The following is an 18,559-nucleotide window of genomic DNA, read 5'->3' on the forward strand; positions in this document are numbered from 1 at the left end:
GCATGCAATCTAGATTATATACATTTTTACAATACCAGAGCCTTCCTTATTCAGTGTGTCTTATTGTAATCACAATCTGATGTTTGGAGTGTGTGTCGCTGTCTGTCCACTTCCAGCTGACTCTCCCTCCGTCAGCAGCTCCCTGCCCACATCGATGCTTTAGAGTCACAGTTTGTGAAATGTAATCTCCTTAATCCATTTACAGACACAAGGCCGCTGTGTGTGAAACCTGAGGCGGATATTCAATGGGGAAAGTATCAGATATAAGTGTTGGTAACATTTCATTTGACCATGTGATGTGGATGTTTCTGATTTTATTTATTTAAGGAACTGTATGAAAGTTATTTCTTAAAAGGTAACATCCAACAACTATTCAAATCTATTATTTCTTCAGTAAACATTCAAAACATGCACAAAGTATTTAACATCCAATTTTAAACTTAATAAGTTATTACATTTTTAATTAAAATGCACTTTTGGTGGTTTGTTGACGCGTACATTTTACATTCCATTTGAATGTGTTTTGAGCATTTTTAGCAAAAAACGAATTTATACAAAAGACAATACTGCAAATACATTTTAAATGAACATGTTTCTACAGTACACTGTTTTGGAAGGAAAGAAGAACATTATTACATGTGTGAAGCGTTGTCACTCCTCCTCAACCCCGAGCTGCCGGAGGATTACATCCCAAAATAATCGTCCGTCATTGTTTTGGATGTCAGACTGGCTCAGAGGTGGTGTGAGCCGGAGGTTTCACCACATCTTAGCCTGTGTGGATGCAAGGCCCCACTGTGAGGGGTGTGTGTGTGTGTGTGTGTGTGTGTGTGTGTGTGTGTGTGTGTGTGTGTGTGTGTGTGTGTGTGTGTGTGTGTGTGTGTGTGTGTGCGCGCGCGCGCGCGCACGCGCGCGAGCATGGGCACATCCAAAGCAAATTGCACAAACAAAAGGAGAATCAAGGAGGCTCAAAATGAATGGCGTCTTTTTGTTTTTGCTTTTCAAAAGACAGACAGATGGTGTAACTGAACTTGAAGCCTGTTGGACATTTTTTACCTTGAAATGTTACTGCATGTTGAAGAGGAGGGAATTGAGATAGCTGAGGTCAACCACAGGTTACAAATCAGCCAGAAAATGAAGCATACACTAATAATACTGAGCAGGGAGCAAGACATTTGGTACATGTCTTGTATATTTTGAATATTCCCATTTCCAGAGGGGAATACATGAATGTTGATGCTTCATGACTATTCTCCACTACATTTCGAAGGGGTATATTGTATTTTTTTTATTTGACTACATGTATTTATCAGTTAGTTACAAATTACTAAATGCATCTAATTATACGGATACAAAATGCAAGGCTTTGTAAAGATTGACTGGTTGGGGCCCCGGTGTATAAAGAGATCTGGATACAGCGTTGGAGGCGGGGCCTGTTCGGTGGCGCATGAAGCCCAAATCGCTCAACTGCTGAGTATAACATTAGTGAAAACTATTATTTCTGGTTCTGCTGCATTGATTCTAAATAATAGATTTCAAACTGTCTGTTGCAAGTCTGACAGGGATATATTAAAGTATTCTTTTTAGAGAAAAGTATTTATTGCAATGCTGAATCTGAGGAGTACTCTTTTAAAATGTTCTTATATACTAGTAAACAATCAAGAGCATTGTCTCAACATTACCCACATTATTGTATTAACCCAGCTTTACTGATAAAACTAATACTTTTACTTAAGTTAATACTGAATGCACAACTTTTGAGTATTTTAGATTTTTCTGTTGAAACTTCGAAAGGATCCGAGTACCTCCTCCACAACGCCTACAAATCATAAATATATTCAGCCGTAAACTGGTTCTGTGTATTGTGAAAACATTTTCCTTGCTGAGAATATTGTTTCTGATCGAACGCCAGCCTGAGCGACGGTCCTGCTGGTTTGGTTCAGAGTTCAAGCTGCCGTCACACTCCTCAGCACAATGGGACTTTCTGTTTACTCACACAATAGTTCACTTCTTGCGGAGTTAAAATCCCTTAAAAACCCAGCTTGAACAGACGGGCAGCAGCCACGCTCTGCGGCCTCAGCAGGAAGATGACAGGCGTTTTTTTCCTTCACATGAATAATGATGTTAACAGAAAGTGAGGAGAAGTGAAGGGCCTCTAAGCAAAGTCTCCTCTGGGCTCCTGGTCGAGCGTGGGGCTTTTTGTATCGTTGGCATGACAACCTCTCAGCGAATGGCACAGCCAGTCCCATTGTGTCGCTCATTGTCTGTCGGGAGCCTTCCCAGCTGCAGGCATTCCCAATTTGGGGTCCAATTTTTTTGACAGATTGAGTCTCAGAAAGGTTAATTCTGCCAGCGGGACACATGCAGAACGACAGCTCCTTAGTAAAAGTGAATAAAATGCTCCTTTATCCATGTCAGATTATACATGCTGATATTTAATTTTCCTTAAAGGGTTCATAAACCTCTCCCTTCACTGATATGAAAGTTCTCTTCTTTGTGGCAAGTCTGGTGTTTTAGAACGCACGTCTTCTGCAGTTTTAGACTGACTTTTGGAAATTGTGTGACTTCCTACTGTACCAAATATGTTGTTTTCAGGAATGGAGAGAACTAATTGAACTTGGAACATTTTCTCAGCTGCAATCTAAGTAAGACGGTGACATTTAACATACAAGTTCTTCTTCCTGCTGCTTTTAAACAACACCTCTCCAAAAGACACAGCTTTGTGCTCCTCTACAGTGGCCAGAGCTTGTTGTTTTATCCACTGGACTTCAAGTGTCAGCACATTGATCCTCAGAGTTCACATTCAGCCGTCAGCTGAGTCCTCCTCAGACAGCAGCTGCAAACTCCACAAAACAAGGCAAAGAGGAAGAGGAGAGGCTCGTCTCATCTGTTTAGTCAAACAGACAAAGATTTGGGAACACGAGGGGAAAGTGCTCCAAGCAATCTCACAGAGACACCCAGACAGCCTCCGCTGCATTATTCATCGCAGCCGGAGATGAAAACAAAGCTCTTCTTATCTTTTTCAATCACAGCCAAATGTCAGAGCAAATATTTAAACTGATCTTGTTTAAGGAGTTAGTTTAATACTGAGTGAAGTTATGCACTCAATGTTAAACTCAGTATGCATCAAATACCCATCTCAGGTAGTTGTCACCATCGTTTGGCCAGGAATCATAAAACTGATTCATAATAATTATTCTGTTGGAGTTTCTTCCTCCAATAAAAATTTGATTTTGTGTCATGCAGTTTTGATTTATTCATGGCTCAGCAGTTTTGGATTTTAAACTGTTGGCTCTAGGACTCAAAGCTGAAAAGGTAGAGATGAATAAGAAAGTTTCACAGCTCTGAAAGTATTATTTACAAAACTATGTGACTTTCTTTCTTTTAGATACCTGGTTTGTCCTCCTGTCAAAGACACAATGGTCACTTTGGATCGGCAGATATTTGTCATTAACAAACATCCAGTAGTCTTTCTGATGCATAATTAATTTGTTCTTATCAGTTAATTGGATCAGGTGACTTTGTAAAGTTGTGTGGGTCAGACATCAGATGATAAACCAGACTCATCAGTACAGAGTGAAGGTTTTGACAGCAAACATGGTAGTTTGTGCTTTTTTTATCTTATTATATTATATAGATATTTGTATCTTAATGTGTGGTGTGTAAATGGGTCAGTTGATTGTACTAGGATATACATATTTTATACATATTTGTATAGATATCTGTATATTGTATAATTGTATTTTTGTATTCGGGATTGTTGGAAACGTCATCTCAATCTCTCTGTCTGTACACACATACTGAAAGATTAACATTAAAGTTGACTTCGACATTTTTTGGGATGTAAACCAAACCCTGAAGCTTCCTTCCACATCTCCCAAAATATGAAAGACCACTGTCAGCCATTGAAAGTTACAAGCAAACAAACAACATACAAACATTACACATGTCATCCATTGCCAGTCACAAGCTAACACATATAAACAAAATACAAATGTCTGCCAGTGCCAGTTAGTAGCCGGCTAACAAACATAAAGACACATGTTAGCCACTGCCAGTTACTAGCTAACAGGCAAACACATAACTTACCTTTCAGATACATCTGCAAGTCGCCGATTCCGATATCCAACATACGTATTATGTGAGTCAAACACACAGACCAGGCTTTCTCCTTTAATGTAGAAAATAGAGAAACAGACGCAGAAACTGAACGTGCTCAGCTGTTTCTGCGCAAACACGAGACATGTTGGTGGGCGGGGCCAGAGCTCACACTGACCAATGAGAGGTCAAAGTAGCTTCAGCCACTCACCCTTTCAGAGTTTTGTTTTAGTCTTTAGTTTCTTATAATTAATTATAGCAGCGTATTTTAAATAACTTTAAATCATGCATGGAGTCAGACTATAGTAAGGCCAGAAGCTGTTATCCACTGCTGTAAACACCACGTCAAACCTCAACAAACACCTGCAAAGAACACATGCTAAGGTGAAGCTAGCGCACACGCTATTTGTTGTTTGTTTATATCACGTAGTCTGTTCTTCTTCTCTGTCTTCCGGTTGTTGCCTGTTTTGAATGACGAATACACACAACCGCCGCCTGCTGGTAAAGAGAGTTATTTACACTCACGCATGCGCAGTTCGTACGTGCTCGGCGAGTAAAGTAACGAGTAAAGTAACGAGTTACTTTATGTAGAGAGTAACGAACTAGTTTAATATATTACTTTTTTTTAAAGTAATATGTAATATATTACATTTTTTTTAGTAACGACCCCATCTCTGGTCTTAAACAGGTAATTCTGAAATTAGAAGCAGTTTTTCATTTAACTCCTTCCTCCTATCCATCCATAAATCAAATTGTTAAGACAACATTTAGGATGTTTACACTCATGTATATAATATTCCCATTTGGAAATTGTATCTCATTACAAGCACACACAAATAAGGTAATTAGGGATACTTCTGCAGATATTCAGTCTTTTTCTGATTGTGAATCAAACTTTCTGTGTCTCAAAAGCCTTTTGAATTATATTGCTGTGTATCACATTACAATGCAAATGGAAAATGCAGTTTTTAGTTTGGCGCACATACATACAACCGTGGTTCTGTAAATACTCACTAAAGCACCAAATACATAATTGAGCTGTTTAAGTCAATCGAAATGACTGTTAGGAAATTATTGAGCCTTGAAAAAACAGCAAAGCTTAAACGTATCGATGAAAAGACTATTGTTCCTTTTGGCCCTTTTATGGGATTTTTGCATCCTTATTTCCAAATCAAAATATTACCAACAAAAAATCCAAACGTATAGACACATTCAGCTTCTAACTGTTACAGGAACTCAAAGGCTAACATGTTTTTCATAAGCTGCAGAGGTTGTAGTGCCACCTACAGAAACGTCAACCTCTGAAAATGCCACACATTTAAATTTAAAGTGGTTTAAGACTTGTCCTTCTCCATCCTTGGTTCAGGGCTGATACAGTATTCGACTGAGACTTCTCTTTCACAGAGGTCACGCCCTTCCTGCTGCAGCCCACATCTCACATTAAAACAGGGTCCAGTGTTTAGAGAGTAGCAGTGTGTTGCATGTGAGAGTGTGTGGAGGGACTTCAGAGATAAATAATTCAGCAGCGGTGGTTTCCTCTCCGGCGGATGGAAGTAAAAGCAGAGCATCCTCTTCTTCCTGCCTCTCCGCTGACCTGCTGGGTGCCATCAGCAGCTCCCAGAGTGCAGTTGGTGCATTAATTATTCATCATTATTACTCTGCGAAAGGTATACGCAGGCCTCCAGCACTCTGCCTCTTTATCACTCTCTTTATGCTTTCCCTCCCTTTAGAGCCAATAACAGCTTTAAGTTCTCCAATGAAAGACATCCGTTGAAATGTACAGATTTTAGTCTTGTGTTGCATTGTCTACTTAGACATGAGAAGCGAAAAAGGAGCAAAGCAAGATTGTGATATTTGTCTCTATTAGCTGGAAGCAAAAAACACAATATCATGCACCTCAAATATCATTCATCTGATTTACTTTCATTTAAATCAAGAGAGACTTCATTTTGATTAAAGAACATTTATTGACACATGTCATATGATAAATGTTAAGTCTTTGGGGATTAGACCCCAATCCTGAAATCGTATATCTAAAGGGGGAAATGCAGCCGTGAGCATATAGGGAACCCCTCGGGGTCTAGACACTGGTGATGATGATGATTTGATGAGGAGATGGGATGAAGAGGAGCTGTGATGAGGTCTTTGGGTTAACTCTCCTGGCACTGGATGTGATGAAAGGAGGTGGATGGGGAGGAGGCGGGCGGCAGCATGAAAACCTGAAATCACAGCTGACTGCAGGAGAGAGGAGAATCATTTTAAAGTTTGGCTGCAGCTCGGTGATTGGCTGCTGGAGAATGAGGTGAATGTAATAGGTTATAGACAATGCCCGTGATGAGCTGATTATATGCAGCTGCGGAGTGAATGTATGAATACCCAGTCTGCCTGAAAGAACTTGCATGGAGCTTCATTTACCTATAGTGGTATATCGCCATTTAGATTGGTTGATATGTCCATCTTTTGGACTCAGTTGACACACATACATAGGTTTTCTTTCTCTGATTTAAAGCACGTGGCATCATATTGCTATATTAATGCCCGTTCAGCTTCAAAAGAGTTTGAATGACTTAAACATAACAAAGCATTACCCCCTGAGGTTACAGATAAAAAAACTCCTCCTCCTTTGAAGACACATGCATGGTCCCTTTTTATCCCTCTATCTGTAAATAATGAAATCAATGATGCCAGTTTTCCATTTAGCTTATGTTAGATATAGTATGCTGGATAATTAGGGCAATTGAATTGAACACATTGTTAATGTTACAGTAACACGTTTTCTACTGCAAAATGTCTGGAGGGAAAAAAGATCTGTTGCTAGAAGGTGTCTGTATTTTTAAATAAAAAGCAATACACCCCACTAAGGTCATGTTTAAATAATTCAGTGTAGATGCATGTGACTGGTTTTTATCTTGCGTGAAAAGCTGAGTATCATCAGTAAGGTGACACATGCATGACCATGATGCAACAGGATTTCACTTCTGGGAGGACACAATCTCCTTATTCACATTCGCTGTGTGTGTGTGTGTGTGTGTGTGTGTGTGTGTGTGTGTGTGTGTGTGTGAGAGAGTGTCCCTCCTAACCCACTGTAATCCTGTGGTCTGCACTGTAATCCACACACACACACACACACACACGCACACGCACACGCACACGCACACGCACACGCACACACACACGCACACACACACACACACACACACACACACACACACACACACACACACACACACACACACACCAGTCTCTGCCAAGAACGCAGACTCAGGTCTAATGAAAGAGCGTATATCATGAGCTGTATATCTAACCTGCATCATGAAGAGATATAGATGCAAACACACACACAGATGAGGAGGAGTTTTTGTAAATACACATTCATGTTTATTTCCATTTATTATTTACATAAGACTATAGCTCGTTAGACTTTTTTGACATAGATTTTCATTTAAAACATTCATATTTGATCCCCACAATCTCATTTTTCTTGACAAAAGAAAAAGTAATTGATATTCAATAGTAACAACTGTACAAAGACAGCCTGTAGGTACAATAATTCACTTAAAAATTATTCTTGTTTTGCAAATCATTTGACAACAAAAACAACAGCTCGGCAGGAGTTTCCGTCACAACATGTTTTTTCTTTTTCCTCCCACAGCGGAGCCGAGTGATCACAAATGACTAGAGCTCGTATGTACATGCACTAAAGTGCTAGTGTTCAAAAGGCATGCAGATATTTGACTGATATTCGAAAAACTGCCTTCCAATATGCATAAGGTTATTCAGTTTGTTGTCACCTTTCTTCTATGCGGTAACAGAGTGAAACATTCATCCCCAAAAAAGAAAGAAATACATCAGAAATGACATCATGTGTCTCTGCTTCAGACCCGATGAAGCAGAAGGTGTTTTTGTTTGTTTGCTTGTGTTGTCTTGCCTCCTCTTGAAATAAAACAGAAAGTCAAGCTTTAAAGGCTGGAAATCAAGAAACAAAAGATGAACATCGATATTGACTGGATGCAGGACAACGTAAAAAAGAAACGGAACATTTGTAAACAGATGCAACACATTTGCGTAAAATTCATACAAATGCATCAGTTGACCTAGTTTTCACCTGGAAAAGTCAGAATTGTGACTAAAATATACATGTTTTAAACACATGAACGCACATGTGGGGCGATGTTTAACTCAAGTGTGCAGGCACCTTTTATGGAAAATGTAAATCTTTTTTTTATGATATTACAGTACATTCCAGGTTCTTCTAAAAAAGAAGAAGTTCTGGTTCCTCGATGGTCAGCTGGTGCTACAGGGTGGATCCCGACCCCCCCTTCAGGCTCCGTCTCCGGGGAGTCTGTAGAGCTGAGGGGGGGGTTTCTGAGGTACTGGGTCTTTGAGGCTGCGGTGGAGGAGAGGAGGTAGAGCACGGCCTCACGCTGGCTCCTCGCCCTCCAGGATGGGTTTGCGGTGTCCCGGCGGCGGGAAGGTGAACCTCCTCCTGGTGCCGTCGCTCCACTTCGGGGAGGGGGAGGGGGAGCGGGCGGCCCACCGGGAGGGGGGGCGGCGGTTAGCTGGACGGGCCGGTCTCAGGAAGCAGGAGTCCAGAGGAGGAGCCACTGGAGAGCGAGGAAGGTCCTGCCAATGAGAAGCAGCTGTCAGTGAGGAGGGGGCAGCAACGAGGTGAAACAGGAAGTGGAGAGATTTGAAATGAAAGTGAATGAGCAGGGAGACCGAGGAAGTGTGTTAAGGAGGAAGTTTTATATTTATATATTATATTAAGGATTTTTAGTGTTTCTCAGGAGTCATTTTCTTTTTATAAGCATCATTTGAAGTAAGTGGAGCGGTTTATAGAGTACACCTGTAGGCTTTACTCGCTTCCTAGCTAATAAATAAAGTGGAGCAGAGGGCAGACGTATGAAATATGTTTAAAAATGTTCAACTTGAAACTAAATATGACTGAATAATGTGTTAAAAACAAGATGTGTAAGAGGGAGTGGCATTTTATAAGGATGTCTTGTTTTTCCTAAGCAATCAGTACCGCTCTTTTTAAAAGCATAACTTTAAATTAGTGGAGCAGTTTATAAAATAGTCTTACACTATAATCAAAGAGATGAATTAGAGATTTTAAAAAAAACTCATCTGGGAAGAAAATACGTTTAGCTCGATACGGATTTAACAATGCTATGGAAGAGGATTAGAGCCACATTCATTTTTTTGGAAGGATTTAAAAAAAAAAAAAATTTGTTCTGAATTATTTTTTTGTTCTGAGGAAAAAGTCAGAATTCTGAGATTAAAGTCAGAGTTCAAATTTTTTTTTTTAAATCCTCCCAATTTTTTTTTAATGTGGCCCTAATCCTCTTCCGTACAATGCAGTATCAATGTATGGACATTTCTTTTATAGGAGACCAGGCTGTGAGAGGACACAGCTGGAGCCGCATAGAGGATCAACTGTCCTGGTGTGTGTGTTTAAAATCGATGTATGTCACAATGATGGATGTGTTTGACACAGAATAATGCAAACAAATGGGTTCAGAATGATATATGCATATTTCTGTTGAGGTAAACATGATGATGAAATGAGAGACTGCAATAAATCTGTCTCCTGGATGAAAACAGAAAAAGTGAGAAAAAGGAGGACGAAGAGATGAGAGACAAGCGGCTGTGGGTGAGTTTTTCTCCCCCGTCAGAATGATGTCAGAGTGGGATTGGGTGAATGATAACGCCACTGGTCTGATTTATAAATAGATCTTGTCCAGGCGTTAGATTTTGGGGTGAAGGACAGGAGACCCCGCAAAGCAACTCTCGTGCTGCGAAATGACACGATGATGGCGATGGCAGGATGAACTGAAGAAAGTCAGACGGATGAAAAGATATTCCCAGAAGAAGATGACGTGCTGCACAAACTGCGAGACGGATGTGCGGCGTCTCCATAAATAAATAATTTGTTCATGAACTGATGGATTGTGTACACACACAACAACACAGACAAGTAGTCGTTTAATGAGCGGCTGGTGGGTTAATACAAGGTTTACTATGCGATGCTAAAACATCAGATCAGACCACAGATCATGCACCAGTGAACAGGAAGTTAGTGCACAGGAAGTCAGTGAACAGGAAGTCAGTGCACAGGAGAGGCTGCTGGACGACAGCTTCACATCAACTTCTCTGTCAATGATCAACTTTAAAGGGGAACTCCACCGTAAAACACTACGACACTGCCTTTTATAAAAACATCAGGATTAGCATTAGACACCTGGTCTTTGACAGCAGATGAAAAGGCTTCCTTTGTTCAAGTTTTAAGAAATACAATTTGTCTTTGTAGAACAGGCAGTAAATGGAAATCTGTTCAGCCAAACGTCCTGATCATCTTTTATAAATGTACTTTTGATATACCTCACTCTGCACTTCATGTAACTGATTAGATCAAAGTGATGTAGCCAAAGTAACGACGCAAGAGTCACCAGGATGGCCGAGTGGTTAAGGCGTTGGACTTAAGATCCAATGGGCATATGCCCTCGTGGGTTCGAACCCCACTCCTGGTAACTTTGGGTCAACTAGAAGCATAAGACTCATTACTCAAAAACAGAAAATGATGTTAGTTACAAGAACTTAAAACAAAGACTAAACACCCTGTCAGAGTTGAGAGGGATCCATGCTGCAGCAGAGTGGAGTCATGTTTACTTGGACGGTGTAAAACAGCTAATGTTGTTCTGCTTCTGCCCTTCACTTAATTGATATTTGTGAAGCCAACTTGTTTTTGCTTTGCTATAACACCCACCATGCCCCCTAATAGTAGAGTAGAGTTCATCGCAACAACATTAAAGGAGTTGCAAATGAATTGTGTGGCGCCACCACTACAATCAGAAAGCTTCTTATTAGCTGACATTTGAGAGAATCCAGCATGGAGAAAGCTATTACATTAGCTATGTTACACAATCCAAGTTAATATGACTCCACTCTGTAGCAGTGATAACTCCACTCATGTATCATGGTATTTAGTGATTGTATAAGTTCTCTCAATTAGCCTGTTCATTAATAGTCCACTTAAACATACCAGGAGTGGGGTTCGAACCCACGAGAGCACATGCCCATTGGATCTTAAGTCCAACGCCTTAACCACTCGGCCATCCTGGTGACTTTTGTTTAACGTGCGAAACTACTTTTTTTACTTGTTTTTGTACGGAAAGAGTTTTATCAACTGAAACTTCTGAACAGAAAAGGAATTTAGGCTTCACTGTTATATTCCAGTAACGGAGCTTTAGGAAACTAACTCATCATAAATATGCACTGACAGACTGATTTCATATTGTATAGCAGTGGAAGAGTCTCTGATTGTGGATTTTCCCTTTAAGCATGCAGAATGGACCATAACAAGCAGTTAATATCCACCAAGCATCACACGGTATAGAAAGAGATGAGTATTAGCAGCAGTCTTCTTCGGATAATCTTTCCAGGACTTGTTAGTGTGAGAGGAAATGACTAGCAGGAACTGTAAGAGGGAAGAGAAAAGAAAAACACTGTATGGACAAAAAAGGGTGAAGAAAGTAAAAACATTGAGAGAAAACCTGACAGTCCATCCTGTGTCCTGATAGAAACACAATGTTAGAGTAACAACCAGATAACTGTCGTACAGGGCCTCCAGAGAAACGTCCTAAAGAGTCTCTTCTCGAATCACATGGACTGAGTTTGCTTTAAAGGACCATACCGACTTTTTTGCAGGATCTATCCAATTAAAGTCACATCATTAAAATGTCTGCATTACTGCCACATTCAATACATCTCTTCTCTGTTTGGTATGACAATCAACTTGCTTCAAATGCAAACCTCATTACAGTGAATGCTTCAGTTTTAGTCAAAGTAATGTTGTCATTAAAGGAGCAGAACTGTTCCCAGTTTTAACCCATAAGAACCCGGACCCATTTCTACTTTTGGGAAATTTAAGGGTAACATCCTTTAGACTAAATAGACCACCTAGAACACATTCCTGACAAGAAACCCCCCCCTTGTGTCAAATATCTGAAATGTGACATATATGTCACATTGGGCTTTAATGGTAAAATAACTCTTATTTTTAACTTAATTAATGAGGATGATTTTTTGGTCAATTGAACATTCTTTGAATAGAAGAATAAGAACATATTAACTCAATATAATTGAATCAGCTAAATTAACTGAGCAGATCATATTTCTAATTGTGCATATGTCACTTTGGGTTTACTATGAAAGTTTAGGGTTAACGTCCCGATCAGTGTCACAGCGATATTTATCTCATTTGTTTCATATCAATTTGATCAAGAAATGTTGTAATAAAGGACATGTTATGTAAGCATTTTAATTCTTAAATGGCTTGAATTTTACCTTTAGCAACAACAAACAAGCTTTTGAAATGTAGCTCGTTCTGTCACATGTGTTAGCCTGGCACATGGACATCTTGGACATGTTGTCATGGGAACACTAAATCAAATGTCCTGCACCATGACCCAGCAGACTGTTCAGTGTGTGTCACTGAGGGACTTCATGAGATCAAATAAAGGCTAAAGCTGTATACGGAACTTTCCGGAACATTTAAAGTTCATGTGACACCCGGTGGGTCCTTATGGGTTAAATGACATGTTTTTTCATTGCACAGGATTTTTACGTTCTAAACTACTTTTTTGTCATATGTGTAAAGCATGTCTGTGAGTAAACAAGTTGCAAACAATCACCAACTAAATCTAGATCCTCAAATGTGCAGTTTTCTTGACTTTAGACATTTATATATCCACAGGGAAGGAATGGGTTTGAACCATTCATAATGCATTTGAATTACCCATCTCCCTTTGTTGTTTAGTGTCTCCCATAGGAGCCTAGGGTCATCAGAATAACCCCGTCATCACACACGAATGCTGTTTAAGTCTCCTAAAATAGATTTTCAAACCTTACTGGTGTTAAAACCGAATCATTTTAAATGTATGGTATGGCACTATGTAACAGCAGGTGTGATTAATGTGGTTAATGGACTACAACATGCAAAAAACACCACTATGGTCCTTTAAATAATACAAACACATGATCTACAACAAAGAAAGCGAGCATGCGAGCATTAACACGAAGAAACAGATGACACTCCGATGGCTTCACACACTGTCACTCTACCGTCCTGTGAAGCATGCATTAATGAAGAGGGTGAGGAGGGTGAGGAGGGTGAGGAGGGTGAGGAGGAGGAGGGTGGGGTCTGCACGGCGGGAGGTGAGAGGTCCGTTTGGCTGGTGGACCCACTGCCAAAGGTTCGTGGAGGAAGAGGAGGAGGAGGAGGAACTTACATCACGGAGACAAGCAGAGTTAGAGTCCCCAAGGAGTTGTTAGTATGACAGTGTGGTTCTGGATCAGAGCACAGGGGGGGGGGGGGGGGAGATAAAGCCCAGAGGGGGGGAGAGAGGGGGGAGGAGAGAGGGGGGAGGGGAGATAGAGCGGGATATGTTAATTTGTCAGATCGTGTGACATATCAAAGGTTTACCAGAAGATACAGTGTATAAAGAATCTCAGTTTGGAAAGTTAACACACACACACCCATTCACTTTAGACCTGGAAAAAAACTGGGACCTTGATTTAGTGAACTAAGGTCAGGTGATATGACAATATAAAGGCGTCACTGTTGCAGATCAGTAACTTGATTTGACCGGTATTGACGTCCTATTGACCTCTACAGGACTATGATGGCTTCTTCCACTGTTGTCTGACATTTTATAGGACAACACATTTATGCCGCATTTCCACTGCAGCGCGGAGCACGGTTTAAGCGTGCCGTGCCCGTTTTTGGTTGCGTTTCCACTAGGCGTAGTTCCGGCTAGCGGGTACTTTTTCACAGTTTTCTGGCTCTCCAAAATCGAGGTTCTTTCCGGGCCAACAACCGGGCTGAGTATGCTAAACTATTGAGAGAATCGCTGGCAACTACAACAAAATGAACATATTGTGATTTAATTGTAATACACGTTTCAAAATGATGCCGAAGTAACAACATACTGATACCGGTTAGTAAAAACCATGAATTAATGCTTTGACAAGTCTGCAGACTGACGGCAGGCAAAAAACCTTTTAAAATGTGTGTCTTCTGAATGGAGATCGGCTAAGCTAACGCAGTATATGCTCCGACCGTCCACTCACAACAACGGCCTACAGACATAAATAAACCAGCGCCATGACACAGACAGTCTGTGGTTTGGACTTGTTTAACTTTTGTCTAGTTTCTGAACAGATACGAGGAGCTGTGAGCTTGAGTGCTAACAGCTAACGGTTTTGTGGTTCTCATTGAAGATGACGTCACGGCTCCGCCTACACTGCGTTACTATAGTTACTACCCCAGTTCCTAAACTGTAATGGAAACGCAGCATAAAGTGAGCCTGGCCTAACAACGCCTAACTATACCGTACTAAGCCGCGCAAGGCCCTGCAGTGGAAAAGCACCATTAAAGTAACAGTGTTAATAAACTGGATCAGCTAAAACCGACAGTGAACTAACTTTTCCAGTAAGTTGACGGTTTCACGAATATTCCAACATTGCGTTCGGGTTACTGGTTGACCTTTAAAATAGTTTGAATAGGCCTCTTTAAAGATATATTATACCCCGACTGTGTGTATGTATCTATTTGAGGCACATAGAAACAGTAATAACAGATCTAAATCCAGTCGTATATTACTATAAAATCACATACAGACGTAATCTAGTCTGTTCTGCAGTGAGCAGCAGCAGCTGGTCAATCCTGCATGTTAGTTAACCACCATATGTGGGATTATGTTGCTCACTGCTAATGTTATGGGTTTATATGTACAGTAAGACTTTGGTACATTGTTTTATGTAGAGATTTAATACAGTTTAAACCTACTTTTCAGAATTGTAATCTGTCAAAAGAGGCGTGCCAGTACAAACAGTAAACTAAAAGCACTTTTCTGTTTCATCATTCAACCATGACCAGAAAGATGGTTTTCTGTCCGTCTTTTATTTTTCCCACAGGTCAGCTGAATGGGTGGTGAAAATGGCCCAACCGATGTGTCACAGCGCTGATTTTAAGGAGTGAAATTATTGCTTTTCTTTGGTTCATTTGGCGTAGAGGAGCTCAAGAACCACTGAAAAAGCTTTAATTGGAGAGTTTCTGATAAGGATTAACTCAGATCATTACTGTTGGATCATTAATTTCACTCCTCCAATCATCAGACGCATAAATCAGGTTTCGGTCGGGCCTCACTGAAAGTTAAAGATACAGAAATAAAAAAGAAAGACACGACAGTGCAGAAGCAAGTACAGAAGAAGAAGAAGAAGAAACCTTAAAGAGTGTACAGCCATGATGGAAAGTTCAGTATTTTTGAAGAGGGTCAAATATTTTGACATTACCATTGCATCAGTCAGTGCTTTCGATCTGAGAAAAAACAACATTTTAGTCAAATTACAACTTCAGCTTTCTCTCCGATGCTTTAAAGTTTATCTTCAATCCACAAGTCATAGGTATTTTTGCGTCTTAAAACAAGGACCCCAGATCAAATGAGTGAAGAAGCGATGGATCCGGTTTGCCTGTATATTTACCTCTATACATCCGGACTGTCCTCTGTCAGAGTCCGCCTGCCTGCTGCCGCTCTGCCCCCCCGTCTGAAGCCTCCTCTCCTCTCTGAGAACTTGCTCCTGCAGCTTCTTGTTGAGGATGCGGGCCGTGTTTTCAGCCAGCGTGTATCCCGGCGGGGCGGACAGATCCTGCCGCATGCTCCCCCCCTCTACGTTCTCCAGTATCAGCTGCACTGGGCTTGGAGAGCGACCTCGGACAATCCGTAAACACTCGTTCCTGGGGTCCACTGCGATGGCCCCCTGAACTGGACTGGACTCTGTGATTGGGCGAGAGCGACTGGGGGATTTGTTGAACTTGGGCATGGGCTCGTAGGCAACGTGTGTGTGGTCGATGATGTTGAAGAGGCTGGAGAGGCCGTCGTTGATGGTGGTGTGGACGGGGCTGTCGCGGGTCGTGGTGGAGCGAGCCCACGCAGACTCGTTGCTGCTCTTCTGCGGCGTGGTAGGGGTCGGGGCTTTGTTGCTGGGCAGATCGGCCTTGTTGTTGGTGATGGACGGTTTCCTCTGGAGCTTTGGCGAGCCGTACTTTGGCGAGCAGCACGGACGCTCAAACTTACTCTGGACCACTGGAGAGTACTGGGTCTTCCTGGTGTTGCGCGACGGCGAGGAGATCGGCGTGCCTCCTCCTTTAGGGGTGAGGCAGCGGTGAGGGCTGCTGGTCAGGGTCCTCAGAAGGTCCGTCTGCAAACCCACGTTGATGGTCTGGGTGGTCTGCGTGCCTCGGGTGCTGAGTCCATTGGTCTGGCAGGCGGTGTCTCGCACCACGGGCCCGGGCGGGGATCGGATAGCGTTCCTGACGGAGATCGCCACCTCCTTCATGTCGTCACTCATGTTCCTCGATAACTGCAGCTCCAGAGAGGAAGTGTAGCCCACAGTGGGGCAGATAGGAGGCTGACTAGGAGAAGTCCTCAACCCCCCTCCCTCCAGGAGCCCACATGTCCACCTCCCCCCGCTGAACACCTCGTCCGGCCCGCTGGCCCCCCCACCTTCCTCCCCTCCGCTCCTGGTTTTGGTCCCTTTGGCGTACAGGAAGTCTGGGTCTTCAGCTGCCCCCGCTCGGGTGGGGCTGTGGAGCAACACGTCGTAGTGCTCCACTCCCAGCCCGGCAGCCCCCCCCGCGGTGCCCCTCAGCGGGGACTTTAGGCAGTGCTCGGGGTCGCTCAGGGTGCTGGTGGTCAGGGTGGCGCTGGTGGTGAGGAACCAGGAGGCTGGAGGCTTGTCTGTCCACTCCTCCAGGGCAGGATTCGAGCCGGACGCAGATGATGGGAAGCCCCAGCCCTTATTGTTGAACTCCTCGATGTACTTGAGGTCGTCCGGAGACAGAGGAGGGGTCACGTCGTCTTCACCCAGATCATCGTGGCGAGTCTTGTCGGGGAGAAACGGCGAGCTGTCCATCAACCGCTGGAAGTCGCTCATGGAGCACACTGACTTGGCTCTGGAAAACACACAAAGGCACAAACAGTGTACTTCAAACAGGAAAATGAAAGCAAACAACATCTCAACCAAATTATCTTTTCTATTTTTGTTTTTAAGCTACGCAGACCTGAAACACACTTCTTGAATATCTGAGGTCAGCCCCAGATATTCAAGAAGTTTGAATATCTGGGTTCTTTTAAATCGAGGCTGAAAACCTTTCTCTATATTGATGCCTTTCCAGAGGTCATTTCACTTTGTTTTATCATTGCACTGCAGCACTTCTGGCACCATTATGTGTATTTGCAATGTCTTTTTTTGTAAGAATGGGTTATTGCCTGTGTATAGCACTTTAAATTGCCTTTGTCTCTTAAATGTACTATACAGATACACTAACCTAAACCTGTTTTGAATTATTTAACAGCACACTGAGCTGGATCACTTCCCCGCCACTTGAGAAAGTTTCACAAAAGTTCACCAGGGGCAAAATCACAGCCGGTCTCCGGAGGGATTCATGTGTATGTATGAGCAACAGAAGTTTAGCAGGAGGCTGGAAAATCTGCAGCAAGTGTTTACTGCTGACATCTATTAATATACAGCAGCTTGTTATAGAATAGTTTACCCGTAAAATACTCTTTGAACTCAGTTTGACTTCTTTGTCATGAGGTTACCTGAGCAGACTGCCCACAGCCATGTCGTCCTCCGGGCTGCCAAGATCATCGTCTCTCTCCGAAATCTCATTCAGGGCCTGAAACACAACGGATCAACCATGTGAGAACGTTTCCAGTGTAAGATGATGTATAGGAGGTAACATCAGGGGGGAAAAATCAGCTGTTGAAATGTTTAAATATCTGTTATTTGAAAAGTACTAAGGCATATAAGTGCCACTGTAAGTTAAAATATATATATGTAAATAATGTATTCTGACATACGTTGAATGAATTAATCACATCACTTAATTTTGCCACCACATTTCTCAGAGGAGTTTGTTCTCTTACATTTGTGAATTTATAATTAAAAAGAAAGAGAATATTAAAAAATAATTCCTCGTAAATTTACAAACTCAATATCAGAGGTTTTTTTCTCAGACCATTACTCGCCTCCCCGGCTATATAAGCTTATAGCTATTCTTTTTACAGCTACACTGACCTACATCCAATGTTTTAGCAAACAGAGAAACCTTCTAAAAAAAGATCTAAGAATAAATTAAAACTAAAACAAATATTAGCAATTTGAGGTTCAGGTTTTTGAGTGACACCCGAGGAAATTGTCTTGGCTGTTCAGGACTAATTCAATTATTAAAATGTCTAAAAGAAACCCCATTAGGTTGATGTTATGGCTTAAGAGAAATGCCTAACACCCTGGAGTGTAATGTGATGTATCCTAAATGCTCAATTTTGACCTAATTTCTTCTTCACTCACATCCAAAAATGAAAACGAATTATTTTCCTGAAACGTTCAGAATCTCTTT

At 41.8% G+C, this 18,559-nt stretch overlaps 1 protein-coding gene across 1 annotated transcript in view; it reads right to left on the reverse strand.

The window, feature by feature from the left end:
- Nucleotides 1-7,447: 7,447 nt before the first annotated feature.
- The window catches only part of mtcl1 (microtubule crosslinking factor 1), a 74,537-nt gene continuing 63,425 nt past the window's right edge, over nt 7,448-18,559 (reverse strand). The window contains exons 13-15 of the mRNA XM_079651046.1: nt 17,760-17,836; nt 15,640-17,110; nt 7,448-8,718 (exon numbers count right to left, since the gene is read on the reverse strand). Of these exons, the coding sequence (XP_079507172.1) occupies nt 8,515-8,718; nt 15,640-17,110; nt 17,760-17,836 (1,752 nt within the window). The 3' untranslated portion in view covers nt 7,448-8,514. The remainder of the gene's footprint in view (nt 8,719-15,639; nt 17,111-17,759; nt 17,837-18,559) is intronic.

This window comes from Notothenia rossii, assembly GCF_949606895.1.
Source record: "Notothenia rossii genome assembly, chromosome: 9".
Taxonomy (NCBI): Eukaryota; Metazoa; Chordata; class Actinopteri; order Perciformes; family Nototheniidae; genus Notothenia; species Notothenia rossii.